The sequence below is a fragment of the Ylistrum balloti genome, unplaced genomic scaffold, assembly GCF_031769215.1.
Source record: "Ylistrum balloti isolate Yb309-2 unplaced genomic scaffold, AGI_CSIRO_Ybal_v1 Utg369778, whole genome shotgun sequence".
Taxonomy (NCBI): Eukaryota; Metazoa; Mollusca; class Bivalvia; order Pectinida; family Pectinidae; genus Ylistrum; species Ylistrum balloti.
This window is the reverse complement of record NW_026781968.1, coordinates 211,312-231,275: the sequence shown is the minus strand read 5'-3', so window position 1 is coordinate 231,275 and position 19,964 is coordinate 211,312. Positions and strand designations below refer to the sequence as shown.

The following is a 19,964-nucleotide window of genomic DNA, read 5'->3' as shown; positions in this document are numbered from 1 at the left end:
AAGTACTCATTTCAATGAGTATAACTATCCCTGTCCTACAATCAAAGTAAACTGAGGTGGTATTACTGTGTACTATCCCTGTCCTACAATCAAAGTAAACTGAGGTGGTATTACTGTGTACTATCCCTGTCCTACAATCAAAGTAAACTGAGGTGGTATTACTGTGTACTATCCCTGTCCTACAATCAAAGTAAACTGAGGTGGTATTACTGTGTACTATCCCTGTCCTACAATCAAAGTAAACTGAGGTGGTATTACTGTGTACTATCCCTGTCCTACAATCAAAGTAAACTGAGGTGGTATTACTGTGTACTATCCCTGTCCTACAATCAAAGTAAACTGAGGTGGTATTACTGTGTACTATCCCTGTCCTACAATCAAAGTAAACTGAGGTGGTATTACTGTGTACTATCCCTGTCCTACAAACAAAGTAAACGGAGGTGGTATTACCCATGTACTATCCCTGTCCTACAACCAAAGGAAACTGAGGTGGTATTACCTGTGTACTATCCCTGTCCTACTAAACTGAGGTGGTATTACTGTGTACTATCCCTGTCCTACAATCAAAGTAAACTGAGGTGGTATTACTGTGTACTATCCCTGTCCTACAATCAAAGTAAACTGAGGTGGTATTACTGTGTACTATCCCTGTCCTACAACCAAAGGAAACTGAGGTGGTATTACCTATGTACTATCCCTGTCCTACAACCAAAGGAAACTGAGGTGGTATTACCTATGTACTATCCCTGTCCTACAACCAAAGGAAACTGAGGTGGTATTACCCTATCCCTGTCCTACAACCAAAGGAAACTGAGGTGGTATTACCTATGTACTATCCCTGTCCTACAACCAAAGGAAACTGAGGTGGTATTACCTATGTACTATCCCTGTCCTACAACCAAAGGAAACTGAGGTGGTATTACCCATGTACTATCCCTGTCCTACAACCAAAGGAAACTGAGGTGGTATTACCTATGTACTATCCCTGTCCTACAATCAAAGTAAACTGAGGTGGTATTACTGTGTACTATCCCTGTCCTACAATCAAAGTAAACTGAGGTGGTATTACCCATGTACTATCCCTGTCCTACAACCAAAGGAAACGGAGGTGGTATTACCTATGTACTATCCCTGTCCTACGACCAAAGTAAACTGAGGTGGTATTACTGTGTACTATCCCTGTCCTACAATCAAAGTAAACTGAGGTGGTATTACTGTGTACTATCCCTGTCCTACGACCAAAGTAAACTGAGGTGGTATTACTGTGTACTATCCCTGTCCTACGACCAAAGTAAACTGAGGTGGTATTACCTATGTACTATCCCTGTCCTACAACCAAAGGAAACTGAGGTGGTATTACCTATGTACTATCCCTGTCCTACAACCAAAGGAAACTGAGGTGGTATTACCTATGTACTATCCCTGTCCTACAACCAAAGGAAACTGAGGTGGTATTACCCATGTACTATCCCTGTCCTACAACCAAAGGAAACTGAGGTGGTATTACCCCTATGTACTATCCCTGTCCTACAACCAAAGGAAACTGAGGTGGTATTACCCATGTACTATCCCTGTCCTACAACCAAAGGAAACTGAGGTGGTATTACCTATGTACTATCCCTGTCCTACAACCAAAGGAAACTGAGGTGGTATTACCTATGTACTATCCCTGTCCTACAACCAAAGGAAACTGAGGTGGTATTACCTATGTACTATCCCTGTCCTACAACCAAAGGAAACTGAGGTGGTATTACCTATGTACTATCCCTGTCCTACAACCAAAGGAAACTGAGGTGGTATTACCTATGTACTATCCCTGTCCTACAACCAAAGGAAACTGAGGTGGTATTACCTATGTACTATCCCTGTCCTACAACCAAAGGAAACTGAGGTGGTATTACCTATGTACTATCCCTGTCCTACAACCAAAGGAAACTGAGGTGGTATTACCTATGTATTATCCCTGTCCTACAACCAAAGGAAACTGAGGTGGTATTACCTATGTACTATCCCTGTCCTACAACCAAAGGAAACTGAGGTGGTATTACATATGTACTATCCCTGTCCTACAACCAAAGGAAACTGAGGTGGTATTACCTATGTACTATCCCTGTCCTACAACCAAAGGAAACTGAGGTGGTATTATGTACTATCCCTGTCCTACGACCATAAGGAAACTGAGGTGGTATTAGCTATGTACTACCACAACCAAAGGAAACTGAGGTGGTATTACCCATGTACTATCCCTGTCCTACAACCAAAGGAAACTGAGGTGGTATTACCCATGTACTATCCCTGTCCTACAACCAAAGGAAACTGAGGTGGTATTACCTATGTACTATCCCTGTCCTACAACCAAAGGAAACTGAGGTGGTATTACCCATGTACTATCCCTGTCCTACGACCAAAGGAAACTGAGGTGGTATTACCTATGTACTATCCCAGTCTTACGACCAAAGGAAACTGAGGTGGTGTGATCTATGTATTATCCCTGTCCTACAACCAAAGGAAACTGAGGTGGTATTACCTATGTACTATCCCTGTCCTACGACCAAAGGAAGCTGAGTGTTACTATGTACTATCCCTGTCCTACGACCATAAGGAAACTGAGGTGGTATTATCTATGTACTACCCCTGTCCTACAACCAAAGGAAACTGAGGTGGTATTACCCATGTACTATCCCTGTCCTACAACCAAAGGAAACTGAGGTGGTATTACCCATGTACTATCCCTGTCCTACAACCAAAGGAAACTGAGGTGGTATTACCTATGTACTATCCCTGTCCTACAACCAAAGGAAACTGAGGTGGTATTACCCATGTACTATCCCTGTCCTACAACCAAAGGAAACTGAGGTGGTATTACCTATGTACTATCCCTGTCCTACAACCAAAGGAAACTGAGGTGGTATTACCTATGTATTATCCCTGTCCTACAACCAAAGGAAACGGAGGTGGTATTACCTATGTACTATCCCTGTCCTACAACCAAAGGAAACTGAGGTGGTATTACCTATGTACTATCCCAGTCTTACGACCAAAGGAAACTGAGGTGGTGTGATCTATGTATTATCCCTGTCCTACAACCAAAGGAAACTGAGGTGGTATTACCTATGTACTATCCCAGTCTTACGACCAAAGGAAACTGAGTGTTACTATGTACTATCCCTGTCCTACGACCATAAGGAAACTGAGGTGGTATTATCTATGTACTACCCCTGTCCTGTGACCTATATTCTGTCCTATAACAGAAGTACATAAGGCTAATCCTGAGAGATTTCTTCAGATAAATTGCTTGTTATAGTGTTTTAGTCATTAGAAGGTATAGTCCCATTAAATGAGCTTTATATTTCCCCACTGGTAGATGGCACTATTCCAAGAATGGAGACAAATATGATGACTATCACCAATTAGCCATCAACATGGAAAAATGTGTGATTTCTTAAGATATGGATTTGATAGTCATGTTGGGGTACTTGTTAAATATAATGGCTATATGGGAAACCCTATGGTTATGGTTTAGTATACCACTTGCTATTGCTTCTGTACCTTGTGATGATCCATAACTTCTGGTGTTAATGTCCCAGCTTCCTCTCGAAGGGCATAGCTCTGAATTATCCTAAAATGACAAAATACCTTCCTTTGATTACTACTGTTTTATGTATACTTAGAAGCACTGTCATATCAAAGAAGTTTAATTACTATCCAATATTATCAGGTATAACTTGTTCTAAACTTCTCAGATATCAGATAACTCATTTACTACTGCTGAGGATTTTACTAAACTTCAAACTGAATATAAACAAACTCATGTATCCCAGTACTTTTACAATTGACTTATAATAACAAATAAAGTATCCATTAAAACTACTAATGCTTTAGTATCATGACTAAGAGATTTTGTAACTTAGGTAAAATATATCTTACTTATTCTTTCTATGTATTTCATCAATTAACTGTGAGATGTGGTCATCCATGAACTCAATCTTTTCATTTTTGCGAGCATGAGATCGCTGCAGCTTGACAATTCTCTCAATAAGAAGTTGTCTGTCTGGCTCAACTTGTTCCGTGATAACTGGATATTCCTTAAACAAAACACATACATATAAGGCAAACTTAAACATCTAAAATTACTCATTCTAATTGCAGTTTATCCCTTCACCATAATTCTGACTTTTTGAGATAGCAAAGTATCTCAAAAACTGTAGTGATCAGCACTGTCAGCTTATACAGCAATATCTGAATTTTAGTGCCCAGCTTTGATCTTGTTTAGGGTTGTCCCAGTAAAACATCTCACCCCAGGAAATTCAGCTTTTGATTTGGGTTACCAACCATGTACTTTACATGATAATTTACTTAGAATAGGCAGGAAGCCAGGTTAATGATTTATTGTGAATCCTGGTGTCCATTCAATATCTTACTGGCATAGTCCTTGACAACATTTTTTTCATTAATTTCAAAGAAGCTGTTTATGAGGCATAAATTGGCGACAAGAATGTTCGTAAATTCTCACATAAGTTTTGCTTTATATTCACAAACCTAGCCCATGATCTGCACAACAGTAATGTAAATTTTTTTACAGGATTTTTAACACAGCCATCTTAATCAACAGTTTAAGGTTTATATGTATAGGTACCTGTTCCTGTGGGCTATAGTGTCGGACAGCTGGAACTCCTTGTGATGGCCCATTCTGTGTGTCTGCCATAGTATTGAGTGAACCATTAGAACTAGTGCGAGACCCCATACTGGTTGTATCTCGTTCCCCGTTCATCTCTACAGCCTCTAAACGCTTTTTAGCCTGTTGGAGCTGGCGTGTCAAATCCTGTACAATAAAATTCATACAGCCATATATAATCATTGTCATGGTTACCATTCACTTTCAGCTATTCAACAGGTCTGTTACATATAAAATATCTTCATCATTTATTAAATATGTTATACTTACGTTGATGCACAAGACCAAAAAATCTATAGATCTTTGAGTCTTTAAATTGTATGTATTATGTAATTAAATTTAATTCCAATGTTGGTTACTGTGACACAAACTTTCCCCAATATAAACAACAATTTACCTTCACATTATTAGTATGTTTCCTTTTTAAAGTTTTGATTTCATCTTTCTCATCTTCAATCCGCCGTGCCATTTCCTCAGCTGTAAATAAATTCAGCAGTATGAGTTACTAAGAAAGTTCCTATTTAGTATCCAGTATTCACTATTCCTAAACTGTCTTAACACTAAATATGCACTTTTTACATTGTAAATTTGTCACTCAGTAAAGGTTATAAGCTTCCTAACACTATAGAACCTGTCATGTACCAGGTTTTACTTGATTAAATCATAAAACCTTTACCCATTTATAACATGATTATTGCCTGCCGGAGCTATCAACCATGAGAACATTTTCAGAACAAAAACTACCTACCAGCCTTTGTCTTCTCAGCCAGACTTGTTGTTAGATGAGTTACCTCCCCTTGTCTTAGACGTTGCTCTTCTTCTAGGTCAATGGTCTTTGTAAGAGAGAAATATTAAGCTATTAATGTCTCACCTAGAATACTTATGATAGAATAAAGTATCTTTATGTAATAACTCTGCACCATTCTAAATATTGTCATCAATTAAAAATACAATGTGTACAATCACTGTCAGTAATTTTTTTTCTTTACAATAAAAGAAAAACAAAAAAGTAAACATAAATAAACTTGCAGTCTTATATTACTATAGCAGGCTCTTAGAAAAGAAATTTGGAAGTTAAAACTAAATACGAAATTAAATTTTAATTAAAATTAAACATTTAAACGTTAAAGATTTAATATCTGACATATTTCCATTAGACTTACCAGTTGCTTAACTTTGGCCTCCTGTGACTGAACTTCTATCCTCAGACTCTGTACCTCACTGGACAGACTTAGGCTCTGTAACACAAGCAATAAATATCACCTGTTATACTGGTTATTGTACAGACTTAGACTCTGTAACACAACCAATAAATATCACCTGTTACACTGGTTATTGTACAGACTTAGACTCTGTAACACAACCAATAAATATCACCTGTTACACTGGTTATTGTACAGACTTAGGCTCTGTAACACAACCAATAAATATCACCTGTTATACTGGTTATTGTACAGACTTAGGCTCTGTAACACAACCAATAAATATCACCTGTTATACTGGTTATTGTACAGACTTAGACTCTGTAACACAACCAATAAATATCACCTGTTACACTGGTTATTGTACAGACTTAGGCTCTGTAACACAACCAATAAATATCACCTGTTATACTGGTTATTGTACAGACTTAGACTCTGTAACACAACCAATAAATATCACCTGTTATACTGGTTATTGTACAGACTTAGGCTCTGTAACACAACCAATAAATATCACCTGTTATACTGGTTATTGTGCAGACTTAGGCTCTGTAACACAACCAATAAATATCACCTGTTATACTGGTTATTGTACAGACTTGTTATACTGGTTATTGTACAGACTTAGACTAACACAACCAATAAATATCACCTGTTATACTGGTTATTGTACAGACTTAGGCTCTGTAACACAACCAATAAATATCACCTGTTACACTGGTTATTGTACAGACTTAGGCTCTGTAACACAACCAATAAATATCACCTGTTATACTGGTTATTGTACAGACTTAGGCTCTGTAACACAACCAATAAATATCACCTGTTACACTGGTTATTGGACAGTTTGTCTATATAAAAGACCTCCTGATATAAAAAATAACCCATCATATTTCTTAAGTATAGCGAATTTTATCATACAAGGTTATAACAGATGACAAGACGTTTAAATATCTAATTCAATTAAGACTTTACCGATGGTAAATGTATGATATAATTGTATACAATTATGAACAGAAGACAACAAACTAAGGAGAATTCTAAGTAGAACTAATGATTTTCATTGTTTTCCTTAACAATAGCTAAAACTTGCATTTTTATCTAAGAAGTAAATACTACCTTATTCTGCAGCAGGGTGTTCTCAGATTGTAGTTCAGCATTTTTAGCACTAAGTTTTTCTGTGAGTTCCAGTTTCTCTGTCTCTCGTCTATAGCATGCCTCACTCTCAATCTTTAGGTCCTTGTTACTGATCTTCAATTCAGCAATCTCAGCATCTAAGGACTTTATAGTAGTCTGGGCCCTTGAGGAAACACAGGAAGTCATTTCTTCATAAATATCAATATGGATCAATTATCTGACAACAAGCCCACACCTGGTGGTAAATCATCAATATGGATCAATTATCTGACAACAAGCCCACACCTGGTGGTAAATCATCAATATGGATCAATTATCTGACAACAAGCCCACACCTGGTGGTAAATCATCAATATGGATCAATTATCTGACAACAAGCCCACACCTGGTGGTAAATCATCAATATGGATCAATTATCTGACAACAAGCCCACACCTGGTGGTAAATCATCAATATGGATCAATTATCTGACAACAAGCCCACACCTGGTGGCAAATCATCAATATGGATCAATTATCTGACAACAAGCCCACACCTGGTGGCAAATCATCAATATGGATCAATTATCTGACAACAAGCCCACACCTGGTGGTAAATCATCAATATGGATCAATTATCTGACAACAAGCCCACACCTGGTGGTAAATCATCAATATGGATCAATTATCTGACAACAAGCCCACACCTGGTGGCAAATCATCAATATGGATCAATTATTTGACAACAAGCCCACACCTGGTGGTAAATCATCAATATGGATCAATTATCTGACAACAAGCCCACACCTGGTGGTAAATCATCAATATGGATCAATTATCTGACAACAAGCCCACACCTGGTAGTAAATTACCAATATGAATGGATTATCTGACAACAAGCCCACACCTGGCAGTAAATCATCAATATAGATCAATTATCTGACAACCTGGTATCAGCTGCCCCAGTCAAACTGTATCCTGACACATACCTCTTTAGGTCACTCTGTAGTGGTACCAGCTGCCCCATTCAAACTGTACCCAGACACAACATACCTCTTTAAGTCACTCTGTAGTGGTACCAGGTGCTCTATCCGTGTTTGAAGATCCTTGTTATCCTTCTTCTGTTTCTGTAACATGGCTGTATACTTGTTCATGGTCTCCTCATTCTGCTGTAGTTCAGCTTCCATATGAGTACATTTATCACGGAATGTTCCAAGATCTGTCACCAGTTCCATCTGTTTCCCTTTCAACTGTTCAATCTCTTGGCAGGCTGCCTGGTATGCCTTGATAAAACAGATCATATATCTAGAGCATATACAAATCAAATTAATAACTTCTAAACAACCTTACTTTCTTGGAAACCTTCAGAAATTCTGCATCAAAATAACCTTTATTTTTAATATACCTCAAAGCCCTAGCCTTGTACCTCCTCCTGACGGGATTTATAGTAAACCTCACACCCCTAGCCTTGTTCCTCCTCCTGACTGGATTTATAGTATACCCAACACCCCTAGCCTTGTACCTCCTCCTGACTGGATTTATAGTATAACCCACACCCCTAGCCTTGTTCCTCCTCCTGACTGGATTTATAGTATACCCCACACCCCTAGCCTTGTACCTGACTGTATTTATATTATACCCCACACCCCTAGCCTTGTACCTCCTCCTGACTAGATCTATAGTATACCTCACACCCCTAGCCTTGTACCTCATCCTGACTGGATTTATAGTATACCTCACACCCCTAGCCTTGTACCTCCTCCTGACTGGATTTATAGTATACCTCACACCCCTAGCCTTGTACCTCCTCCTGACTGGATTTATAGTATTCCTCACACCCCTAGCCTTGTACCTGACTGTATTTATAGTATACCCCACACCCCTGGCCTTGTACCTCCTCCTGACTGGATTTATAGTATACCCCACACCCCTAGCCTTTTACCTGACTGTATTTATAGTATACCCCACACCCCTAGCCTTGTACCTCCTCCTGACTGGATTTCTGCTGCTGTTGATGCAGCAGCTCACTCTCCTTCATCTTCAGTTTGTTGTCTAAATTGTTTGACTTTATCTCCTCAGATTCCTACAAATAAAGGAATATAGATAAGTATGCTTGTAGTGCCGATGATCTTTGATATATTTATTATTATCTAGTTTATATCATACCTTCCTGATAAACACACCAGATATTTTTATATACATGTTGATAACTATCACACCTTCCTGATAAACACACCAGATATTTTTATATACATGTTGATAACTATCACACCTTCCTGATAAACACACCAGATATTTTTATATACATATGTTGATAACTATCACACCTTCCTGATAAACACACCAGATATTTTTATATACATGTTGATAACTATCACACCTTCTGATAAACACACCTGATATTTTTATATACATGTTGATAACTATCACACCTTCTGATAAACACAACTGATATTTTTATATACATGTTGATAACTATCACACCTTCTGATAAACACAACTGATATTTTTATATACATGTTGATAACTATCACACCTTCTGATAAACACACCTGATATTTTTATATACATGTTGATAACTATCATACCTTCCTGATAAACACACCTGATATTTTTATATACATGTTTTTAACTATCACACCTTCTGATAAACACACCTGATATTTTTATATACATGTTGATAACTATCATACCTTTCTGATAAACACACCTGATATTTTTATATACATGTTTTTAACTATCATACCTTTCTGATAAACACACCTGATATTTTTATATACATGTTTTTAACTATCATACCTTCCTGATAAACACACCTAATATTTTTATATACATATTTATAACTATCATACCTTCCTGATAAACACATTTTCACTACTATAATCATACATACTTGATATGTTTTAACAATTTCCTGACAGTTTTGTCTAATCTGTTCTGTTTCCTCCTTGGCTTCCTTCAGTTTCTGGTGAGTTTTATCCAGCACAACCTTTGTTTCCTGACAAAACAAAATCAAGTTAGTTCTCTAGTTCAACCAAAACTGTAAATAGCAGGTTAACTATTACACACACACACAACCACCGTAAACAAAAGGTCTTCACAAACAGGTAACTAGACAGACAATCGTGACCCATAAATTTTCTATATCTTAATATGAAGGTATACAAACCTTAATTATAAAAGTGACTTGCAGTCTCCTAGTGTAATGTTGCTATGTAGAGTTAGATTTATTTGCTGGATAAAAATGGTTATAATTAGGTTTTACCAATAACTAATAAATGCTAATATACAGAATATATTATCTAAAGTTACAGTCGAGGGAATGTTGTCATGATCAACAAAGTCATCAAATTTGATGTACATATTTGAAGCATAATGTCAGAAGAAACACCTGGGCCCATATTCATGAAACCAATCTCATGCTCAAGCATAGATATTGTGCTCAAGCAAACTTTTTTATAATTCTCTTAAATCATATAAAATAATACAAATGTCAAATATAAACATTGGTTATAACTTTGACTTGAAGTCCTTTTAAATTTTTTTAAAATCTTTGGCAAAATCAGCCTTATTTATTAATTTTTAACTTAAACAAGACATAAGACTTGAGCATAAAATTCATACTTGAGCATGAGAATGGTTTCATGAATACAGGTCCAAGTGATTATTTTGAAACTTGTATCTTGACAAGCTAAATCAGTACACCCCTGAAATTTGTGAATGTACCTTGTGGGATTCTAGTTCTGCCTTGAGTTTATTCTGGGCCCACCTGATACGGACATCAGCAGACACTAACAGGTCCTTCTCTTTCTCCAGCTCTTTGGCTATACTGTTGACCTCCGATGTCTGCAATGGATTGAACATATAAATGAAAGACACTATGTTTCTGACTATTTCTTAAAGTTTTTTTTTCTTTAATCCACTTCATACTTAAATTTATCATCATTTAATACCCACAAGTACTTATATAAGACAAAATCTATGGACATAATATTAAATAAGCTCTGAATCTTCTTAACATGTTCAAAATTAATCTCATGATCTGACTGACTTTATTAAGCAATCATAAATCAGCTGAAATTATTGAACAATAATAATTTGAATGAGATAATTAAGCAGTAACAATTTAGTCCTACTTTTGTGTCAATCTCTGTCTGTAAACGTTTCCGCTCGCCTTTAGCTTCCTTGACTTTGTTGTTGAGACTGTCTCTCTCTCGTGTCATTTCTCTGACCTTGACCTCTAACCTCTCTACAGCCTTGTGTGCACCCATGAAGTTTTTCTCAGCCTGTGCATACTTGACCACCATGTCAGCCTTGTCTTTGTTTGCCTCTTCATACATCTTTGTCACCTGTTTTCAAGGGCAAGATTAGAATAGCAAAATAACTACAGATTTATTTCAACTTATAACCACTTTTGTTTTACTATAAGAAAACACCATCAAAAGATCTATAGAAAATTTGTCTCCCTTTAAATGCATCCCCCATCCCCCACATCCGTTGCCCCTCAACATTTATTTTGGAAAAACCCATCCCTGAAATTGATTCACAAGAAAGCTCCAGCTCTTTGTAAAATAAGACTGAATTTATTTCAAATGGTAATCAAGATATTTCAATGGCTAGCATAACATAAGACATATTTGTAAAATAGAAGTTCTTGTCACACTATTTTTTACCTTAGTGTACATCGGATTCAGTGCAGCCAAAAAAGTTGGTTGATTCTGTACCACTATGTACATCAGTGCTAGTATGCTTCACACTGGAAATTTGACTGACGAATGTCACAGTGTAGTAATCGAAATGTCACACTCTTATCTTCTAGTGGTTATGTTATAAGAACTTCTATTCTATTAACACTACCAGCCTGAAGAAAATGCCCCCCCCCCCCACCCTCCAAAAAAAATGAGGTACCAGTATTCATCTTTAGTCTACTGTATATTTAATTTTTGTAGATCTAACAAGAGATCTCAGAAAGGTTATTTGATATTTAAAAGTTGGGTTGGATCTTTTTTCTTCATTTCTTTGTTTTGTTCTTTATCACATGAAATTAGAAAGTTTGACATAATAAAAATACTTTTAACTGTAAAATCCAAGATTACTAATGAACTGTCTGCCATTTTGTTTTTGTGATCAGTCCCAAAATCAAAATGGCACAACTAAGAACTAAGGAAACCTACATATGAAATCTGAGGAAAATCCATCAGGAACTTCCCAAAAACAGAAATAAAAAACTAAAGGGCACAATTAGGGACCCAGGGGGACTCAAACCTATGTATCAAATCTAAGAAAGATTCATCCAGTTCTTCTCAAGTAAAGCAATAACAATATTCCCGTATTAATATAAAAAACGGATGCCCCAGGTTGCCTGGTTGTTCCAATGATGTATACTTTACTCTCCTTTGAGATACTTAGACTGATCATGATTTAAATGAGGGGGTATCATCAATAATGTAGAAGGTGTTTACTTGTTTGTAACGCCTGGTCTTATTTTCCTTGTATTTTTTTCAGAAGTCTGTGAGAATCTTTCATTTATTCCCTTTCTTTAAAATGTTAGTTTGGATTTTGATTATGTTCACATGTTGGTATATCCTTGTTGTTTTTTAGACAAATTATTTTTCTGATATGTCTAAAAATCAGAGGGCACAACAAGGGGACCAAAGGTAACTTGTCTATAGAATATGGGAAAGATTTATACATTACTTCTCCAGAAGATGTCTGCCTGTTGACCGTATAATTTTTCAGAACAGTCCTTAAATCATACAATGCACAACTAACAATCAAGGGAAACCTAGTATAGGTGAAATTTGAGAATGATCCATTCAGTACTTCTCAAGAAATAGTGATAAACTATCATTGTCAAATCGAAGATGGCTGTCTGTAGGCTATTTTGTTTTTCGGATCAGTCCCAAAATGGGACAATGTACACAAAGGGGTCAAAGGGACCTACATATAAAATTTTGAGATGATTCATCAAGTACTTCTCAGATAATAGTAATAACAAAAATGTTTAAGGACAGTTAGACAGACTATGGATGAAGTGCTGTTTGAACAGCCCATCATTTGATGATGGTAGACTAATAAAACATCTGATGTACTCATACCTGGTCTACTCGATGCTTCATCTCAGTTTGAAGACCAGCAATGCATTTCTTGGCAGCTGCATCATGACTAGCCAGTTTATCTCTCAATCCGCGCACTTCATTTTGCTGTTGTGCTATTGTAAACTCCAACTGAAGAAAATAAGATGAAGCATAACATGATTTAAATTCTAATCCTATTACCTTTGGTCCAAGACTTACATTACATGACTTTCTCACTTCCTTGTGACCTTTGATCTATGACATGGCATGACTTTCTCACTTCCTTGTAACCTTTGATCTATGACATGACATGACTTTCTCACTTCCTTGTGACCTTTGATCTATGACATAACATGAATTTCTCGCTTCCTTGTGACCTTTGATCTATGACATAACATAACTTTCTCACTTCCTTGTGACCTTTGATCTATGACATAACATGAGCTTTTCACTTCCTTGTGACCTCTGGTATATATAACCCAACTTTCTCACCTCCTTGATCTGAGGGATATAGAGTTCATCAGCATTGTGCTCCTTTGCAGCTTTAAGTTCATGGAGGTAGGAGTCTCTTTCTTTTATAGCTGTGCTCATCTGGTCTTCACAGTCCTCTGCATGGCTCTTCCACCTATAAAACAATAGTCCTTGTCAACTGATAGTGTATATGACAACCAGTACTTTTCTATATAAGACTTCCAGCAGTCTAATAGTGTATAAAACGGCCAAAAGTTTCTTATCATCTCATAATGTATAAACAGTCAGTAGTTTCCTATCATCTGATAGTGTATAAAACAGCCAGTAGTTTCCTATCATCTGATAGTGAATAAAACAGCCAGTACTTTCCTATCATCTGACTGTGTATAAAACAGCCAGTAGTTCTCTATCATCTGATAGTGTATAAAACAGCCAGTAGTTTCCTATCATCTGATAGTGTATAAAACAGTCAGTAGTTTCATATTATCTGATAGTGTATAGGACAGCCAGTAGTTCCCTATCATCTGATAGTGTATAAAACAGACAGTAGTTTCCTATCATCTGATAGTGTATAAAACAGCCAGTAGTTTCCTATTATCTGATAGTGTATAGGACAGTCAGTAGTTTCCTATCATCTGATAGTGTATAGGACAGCCAGTAGTTTCCTACCATCTGATAGTGTATAAAACAGTCAATAGTTTCCTATTATCTGATAGTGTTCTTTAATCTCTTCACAAAACAGAAAAAGTCATGCTTTTCCTGTGGGACTCATTCAAACTCTGAGAACACATTATATCCTAATATAAATTGTACATTTAAGATAGGATTTCAAACAACCAACTGCAGAAAAAATGACAAAATATCAATACATCATCTTTTTTTTTTCTTTTACCAATAGTTTTCATTAACACACAACTTCAAGTATGTAATGTTTATCATTCCAACTAAATCAGCCTTTAATCAGTAACCACCAGCCCAAACAACTGCCATGCTACAAAGTTTCTGTTGGGTGGATCATGTGTTGAAGGTCACATTGGGAATTAACAACATTTAAGAGAACACAGCAGTGTTACTACAAACAACACTTTTCCGGGTTTTTATTCAATTCAAAAGCGACCTTTAGTTCTCTAGTTTTATATATAAGTCTACTGTCTCAAACTGTGAAGTTCAAATGTAAAATTCATCTGAAAGTTCCTGTAATGTTATTTTTTATTACGTGAATGGTTCATTGTCTTCTTACGCAAAATTCAAATGTTATTAACTTGACACTGAATATAATGTGCTATGTCAGTGCTAGCTTCAACATGTTTTCAGTCAATATGTAAATCTATACTTAAGTTGTTTTTGTCTATTTACACACTATATCTACTGCTCTGTGTAGAGCTTGTTGAACCATCAATTATTCACACAGGTTTTGACTGGTGTAAGGAAGGTATATAGAAATCAATGTCCATTTGAAGGAACAATAGGATATAGAGATAAAGAAACAGCTGGGGACCACATGGTTTGAGGTGATCAGTAAATACACTTGGTTATAGTGATAGGCCTGCATGTTCTTCATAGAAGTACATCTATAAATTAGCAACCAGTATAAAACTACATATTATATACATGTACATCCCATGGTATAAAGGTTCTATCATATATATGTTCAGAACTATGTTTATAATCGTGCAATTAAGTATAGGGGGCAAAACCACTGCCCCTGACTCAAACATAAGGAGAGAGGGGGCCCAAATCATTACCCCTGACTCAAACATAAGGAGGGAGGGGGCCAAACCATTGTCCCTGACTCAAACAGAAGGAGGGAAGAGGCCAAACCACTTACTCTGACTCAAACATGAGAGGCTGAAGACTCATACCATTTACTCTGACTCAAACATGAAAGGGGAGGGACCCAAATCATTTCTCCTGACTCAAATCTAACGAGGGAGGGGGGTCCTGAATCAAACTCAGACTTATTCGCTGCTGATGTGAAACCAAATTTGATGCCATGCTGCCAGTAGGAACATGTGCACATTCAAATATATCTGTAAAACACAGGTCTCTTCAAGTCTAAACCATATCTTGTACTATATAATAAATTGTATTATAATATACCTAGTAAATACACTATGTAATTGTTACATTTGAGATGTCCCAGGCACATCAAGATAAGCTATAACTGGATTAAAATGAGAATCACATAACCCTCCATTTCGATACTCTTGTATAACATATACAGCTATATGGACATTCATCATTTACTCTTGATCAATATCCAGCAGTGATCAATATACAATTTATTTTTTACGAGTCATTTTCAACTTTATTGTCAACAACAATGGGTTCCACAATGTAAAATTTAAATGCTTAAGCTTCCACATATTCTATATAAGAACAATAAAAATTTTATGAGAACAGGACAGATTTATCATTGCATCTACATCCAATCCAAGTCTGAAAATATGTCTACACACTGATAATATGACTTTACAATATTTACACTGAATCCTAAAGGGAATAAAGAATATCAATTTTCCATGTACATTATACACAGGTAAATACTCCTCAGTTGCTGGTGTATAATCTATACACTGAGTAAGATAATTTTACTTTCTGGTAAACACAATTTTATTTGATGCTTCAGGTTTCAATTTGACAACCAGATAAGGCTAACTGGGCTGTCTTGCTTACCTCTTCTGTGGCTGCAGCTTTACACCAAAAACTTTTGACAGAAGAGCTATTTTTTGTAAACATGTAAGCCCATCACCCTCACATACTGCTGACAAAATATCTTATTTATTAATTTATTCTAACAGGTTTTTTACATCCACTTTTTCGACCTTTCAGTCTTTCAGCGGACGAGTCTGGCAAAATATCATGTTCGCTGGGCTTTTCATCACTGAGAAGAAATCATTTAAAGATTATAACATGTCTTACCTGGGCCAAAGTCATTCTTCTGAATTAACTGGATAGCCCTAAGGCCTTAAATGCTCCTTCACGTGGGCAGAACATTAAATCCCATAGGCCTGATATCCTAATCCTGGCCTTAAATACCATTTTTTCCCAAAAAGAAGTTGTTAGAAGACAGTTGTACATTCTGTCAATTTTACTGCTTATTGAACCTTGACATTTTGATGCTGTATCATTTAATACTTTACATAGCTGTAACATATTAAAAAACTATGAGGCGAGCTAAACATCACAGAATTTAAATTAGAAATTGATCTGGTGATAATCAAACCATTTCTTACAAAATAGAATTCTGTTATAATTGTATTCATTATTCATTCTGTAAATAAAATTTTGCCCCTCTTACTTAAATTAGACATAAATTGTTGATCCCATGGGTACACTGCAGGCCAGTATTATTGAATTTTGTGTGTATATAAATACACAGCTGTGCCTATGTACCTACCAGGTAGACGATAACATTAATGTGATAATATGCTAAATTGCACTGGTTTATGATGCCTTTGAACACAGCAATGTATTTTCCTAATCAGACTTAGCGTGAAGTTGATAAGACTCTTTTATATTTAGTAAGTCTACCTCGTCCTGGGATTCTGTCATCATGATCAGATAGCAAGCAAGAGAAATCATATTACACTGCAATTTTCATTTTTCATAACGTGACTTGTTTCTGACATCACAGAGCACCACAGAAGTTTGTAGATTAGGGGATAAGAACTCCAATGATTATGATCAGGAATTAAAATACTGTATACATGAAAAAAAATTTTTTTCAGGCTTCCTCAGTTAGTGATAGCTGATATTTTATAGTGTCAGCATAAGCATATTGCACACTGAAGAACCATATGGTTGATATATACATCAAGTTTATTAATTAAAATAACTCAAAGAGGGAATATTAAAATATGTGACCAACTTCTGAGATTTCATTGGAACTTCTAGCAGATTGCAATATCAAAAATGATGAATAAGACTTCTTCATGATAACTACCTCACATGTTGTTGATGATTTCTTTTCATTGTTGGGTTTATTGCCCTTTTCTCACTTTGCAGTGAACCTAAAACTGCCATAGGCAGAAAGCATCAAACCTTGCACCCCAGATCTTCACCCGAAGTTACAAATGCCAAGGTTCTTACCAACTGTGCCAATGCAGCCCCATTGATTTTTTATTTAAACTTAATATTTTGAGACCTAGCGGATTATGATAACCCCACATATGACCGCTTTCACAAACAAACCACATTCCCATCAGACATTGTAGTTATGTATTTTAGCCAGTTTACCTGCGGCTTTCCTGCTGTTCTTTCTGTAGGTTAGCTTTGGTCCTCTTTATCTCTTGCTGTAAGGCTTGTAATTTTTGTACTAGCTTCGAGTGGATACCCACATCAACAAAGCCATTAGGAGGCACTGGACTTCTATGACCGGTGGGAGTGGCATCTCCACTCTCGTCATCTAGTGGCAATGTCAAATCTGGGTCAATGGCACTAATTGGCAACCTTTCTGGATTCTGATTGGTCAATTCTGATTCCAGCTCATCTAAAAGGTCATCATCCACCATATCTCCTGGACTTGACAAGCATTGCTTAACCATATCACAGTTTTGTTGTTTTGCTTCATCTGACAGTTTACTCTCACTCAGACTTATGTCTGAATTTTTGTACTCACTATTAGTCATAGAATCATCTCCCTTGATGTTTTCTTGTTTTAAGTTACCCCCCTCATGTGTTTGTTCGTCAACACCATTTGTGCTAATTCCACTGCAATTTTTATCACTGTGTGTTTGACAGGCTGAAGAATCCTCAGAGGAATGTTTTTCATCAATATTACGTTCTGAATTGTTAGTCACTGTATTTGCAGAATCTGTATTTACAATACTTGCAGACACAGAGTTAATTCCTTTACTTGTATCACAGTGTGAAATATCTCCCTCTTTCTTACTAGCAATACAGTCTCCACTCACAGGAATCTCTGAAACATTTGACACTGAGTTGGGTGAAGTGTTTGAGTGATCTCCACTTTGACTAGAATGTTGATTTTGTAAACAAACAGATGAATACTGATGATTTGAAGTTTCTACAGCACCTTGCTGTACTTCACCATCCAAAGTCACAACCGGTTTTGGTATCTCACAAGTACTGGATTGTCCCTGCTTCATATGACTTTGACTAATATTTGGCTGACTGTCAGAATCAAATAATTCTGCAGACCCTCGAATTTCGTCGGAGTCTTGATCACACTCTGGTTCCCAAGACTCCCCACTTTCACCACGCTGGAGTTTCTTTTTAACATTAAGTAGTTGTTTATCATGAACACTACCCAACTCATCCTCCAGAATAATATTACTGGCATCCTCAGTCAAATTTTTCCTTTCACTGACTGATTCATCACTTTCATCATCCACTCCCCCACATGCATCTGTTAGCTTGGACTGCTCAGTATTCAATACACTACTCTCTGGCAAACCATGGTTACTGATACACTCATTTCCACTAGGCATACCAGAATCTGCTTCAACAGACTCACTGACCTCATCAGGTGCATGTATCAGCCTCAACAGAATCTCCTGCTGATCCAACAACAGGTGAATTTTCTGCACCAAAATTATTACCTTGATGTCTGTCAGATTCTGTTTCTGTGTCTCTGTCTTCAAGATTAGAATTTGCATTGATCACACCTACATCTGCTTCTGCCAAATCACAAGACAATGAACACTGTTGATGGTTTGTAGCTATGCCAGCAATACCATTAGCTCCAGAAGGATTGTCTAAAACTACCTCTTCATTAAGATTATCTCCCTTTCCTTCATAATTCCTATTTTGCTGACCCTCCACAAGGGATGCTCCCTCAGCTGTTGGCATAATGAAGTCCTCTGTTTCAGAATCAGAATCTGCCTCTTCTCCTGCTTCAGGGTGGATCTTTTCATCCTGATTCCCTGCGAATCCCAGTAATCTGGGCACAACTTGATGGGCCCCTGCTTCATCTTCTGCCTCCAGCTCCGCCTCCGTGCCCTCTTCTATGCTGTCCTCACTCTCTTCTTCACTCTTTTCCTGACCTTCTGCTCTATCCTCAGTTTGGTCCTGACCTTCAGCTCCCTCTGGAAGGTCACTGTCTGCTTCATCTTCAGGGTGTGGGTTTTCTGTTACATCATCATTCTCCTTGTCAACACCTGACATGGTCAGAGTACCTTCAATAAAAAGATTTTTAATATTTTATCATTATATCTGTGAACATCTATAACAAAGATTAGCTTGTGTCACTGATCACTTATCAAGCATAGAATTTTTAATAATATTCCATTTTAATACACTTCATAATATGACTCTAAAACGATCATGTAAATATAGGCGGAGTACATTTATAGCAGGTACAGTATTTAGTCTGCCAGGAGATCTGGGAATGTACATGATGTATAAAACATATATACAGACAATATCCTGAAAGTATTCTAATGTGGGAATATACCACCAA

At 36.7% G+C, this 19,964-nt stretch overlaps 1 protein-coding gene across 1 annotated transcript in view; it reads right to left on the bottom strand.

Moving 5' to 3' along the window:
• Window positions 1-19,669, bottom strand: part of LOC132544034 (coiled-coil domain-containing protein 186-like) — a 31,757-nt gene extending 12,088 nt beyond the window's left edge. Inside the window, 16 exon segments of the mRNA XM_060207596.1 lie at window positions 3,550-3,619; window positions 3,928-4,085; window positions 4,637-4,822; window positions 5,073-5,152; window positions 5,424-5,508; window positions 5,839-5,913; window positions 6,997-7,177; window positions 8,046-8,275; window positions 8,977-9,075; window positions 9,886-9,990; window positions 10,719-10,838; window positions 11,129-11,341; window positions 13,091-13,219; window positions 13,562-13,694; window positions 17,780-19,035; window positions 19,037-19,669. Coding sequence (XP_060063579.1) covers window positions 3,550-3,619; window positions 3,928-4,085; window positions 4,637-4,822; window positions 5,073-5,152; window positions 5,424-5,508; window positions 5,839-5,913; window positions 6,997-7,177; window positions 8,046-8,275; window positions 8,977-9,075; window positions 9,886-9,990; window positions 10,719-10,838; window positions 11,129-11,341; window positions 13,091-13,219; window positions 13,562-13,694; window positions 17,780-19,035; window positions 19,037-19,669 — 3,753 coding nt within the window.
• Window positions 19,670-19,964: the final 295 nt, after the last annotated feature.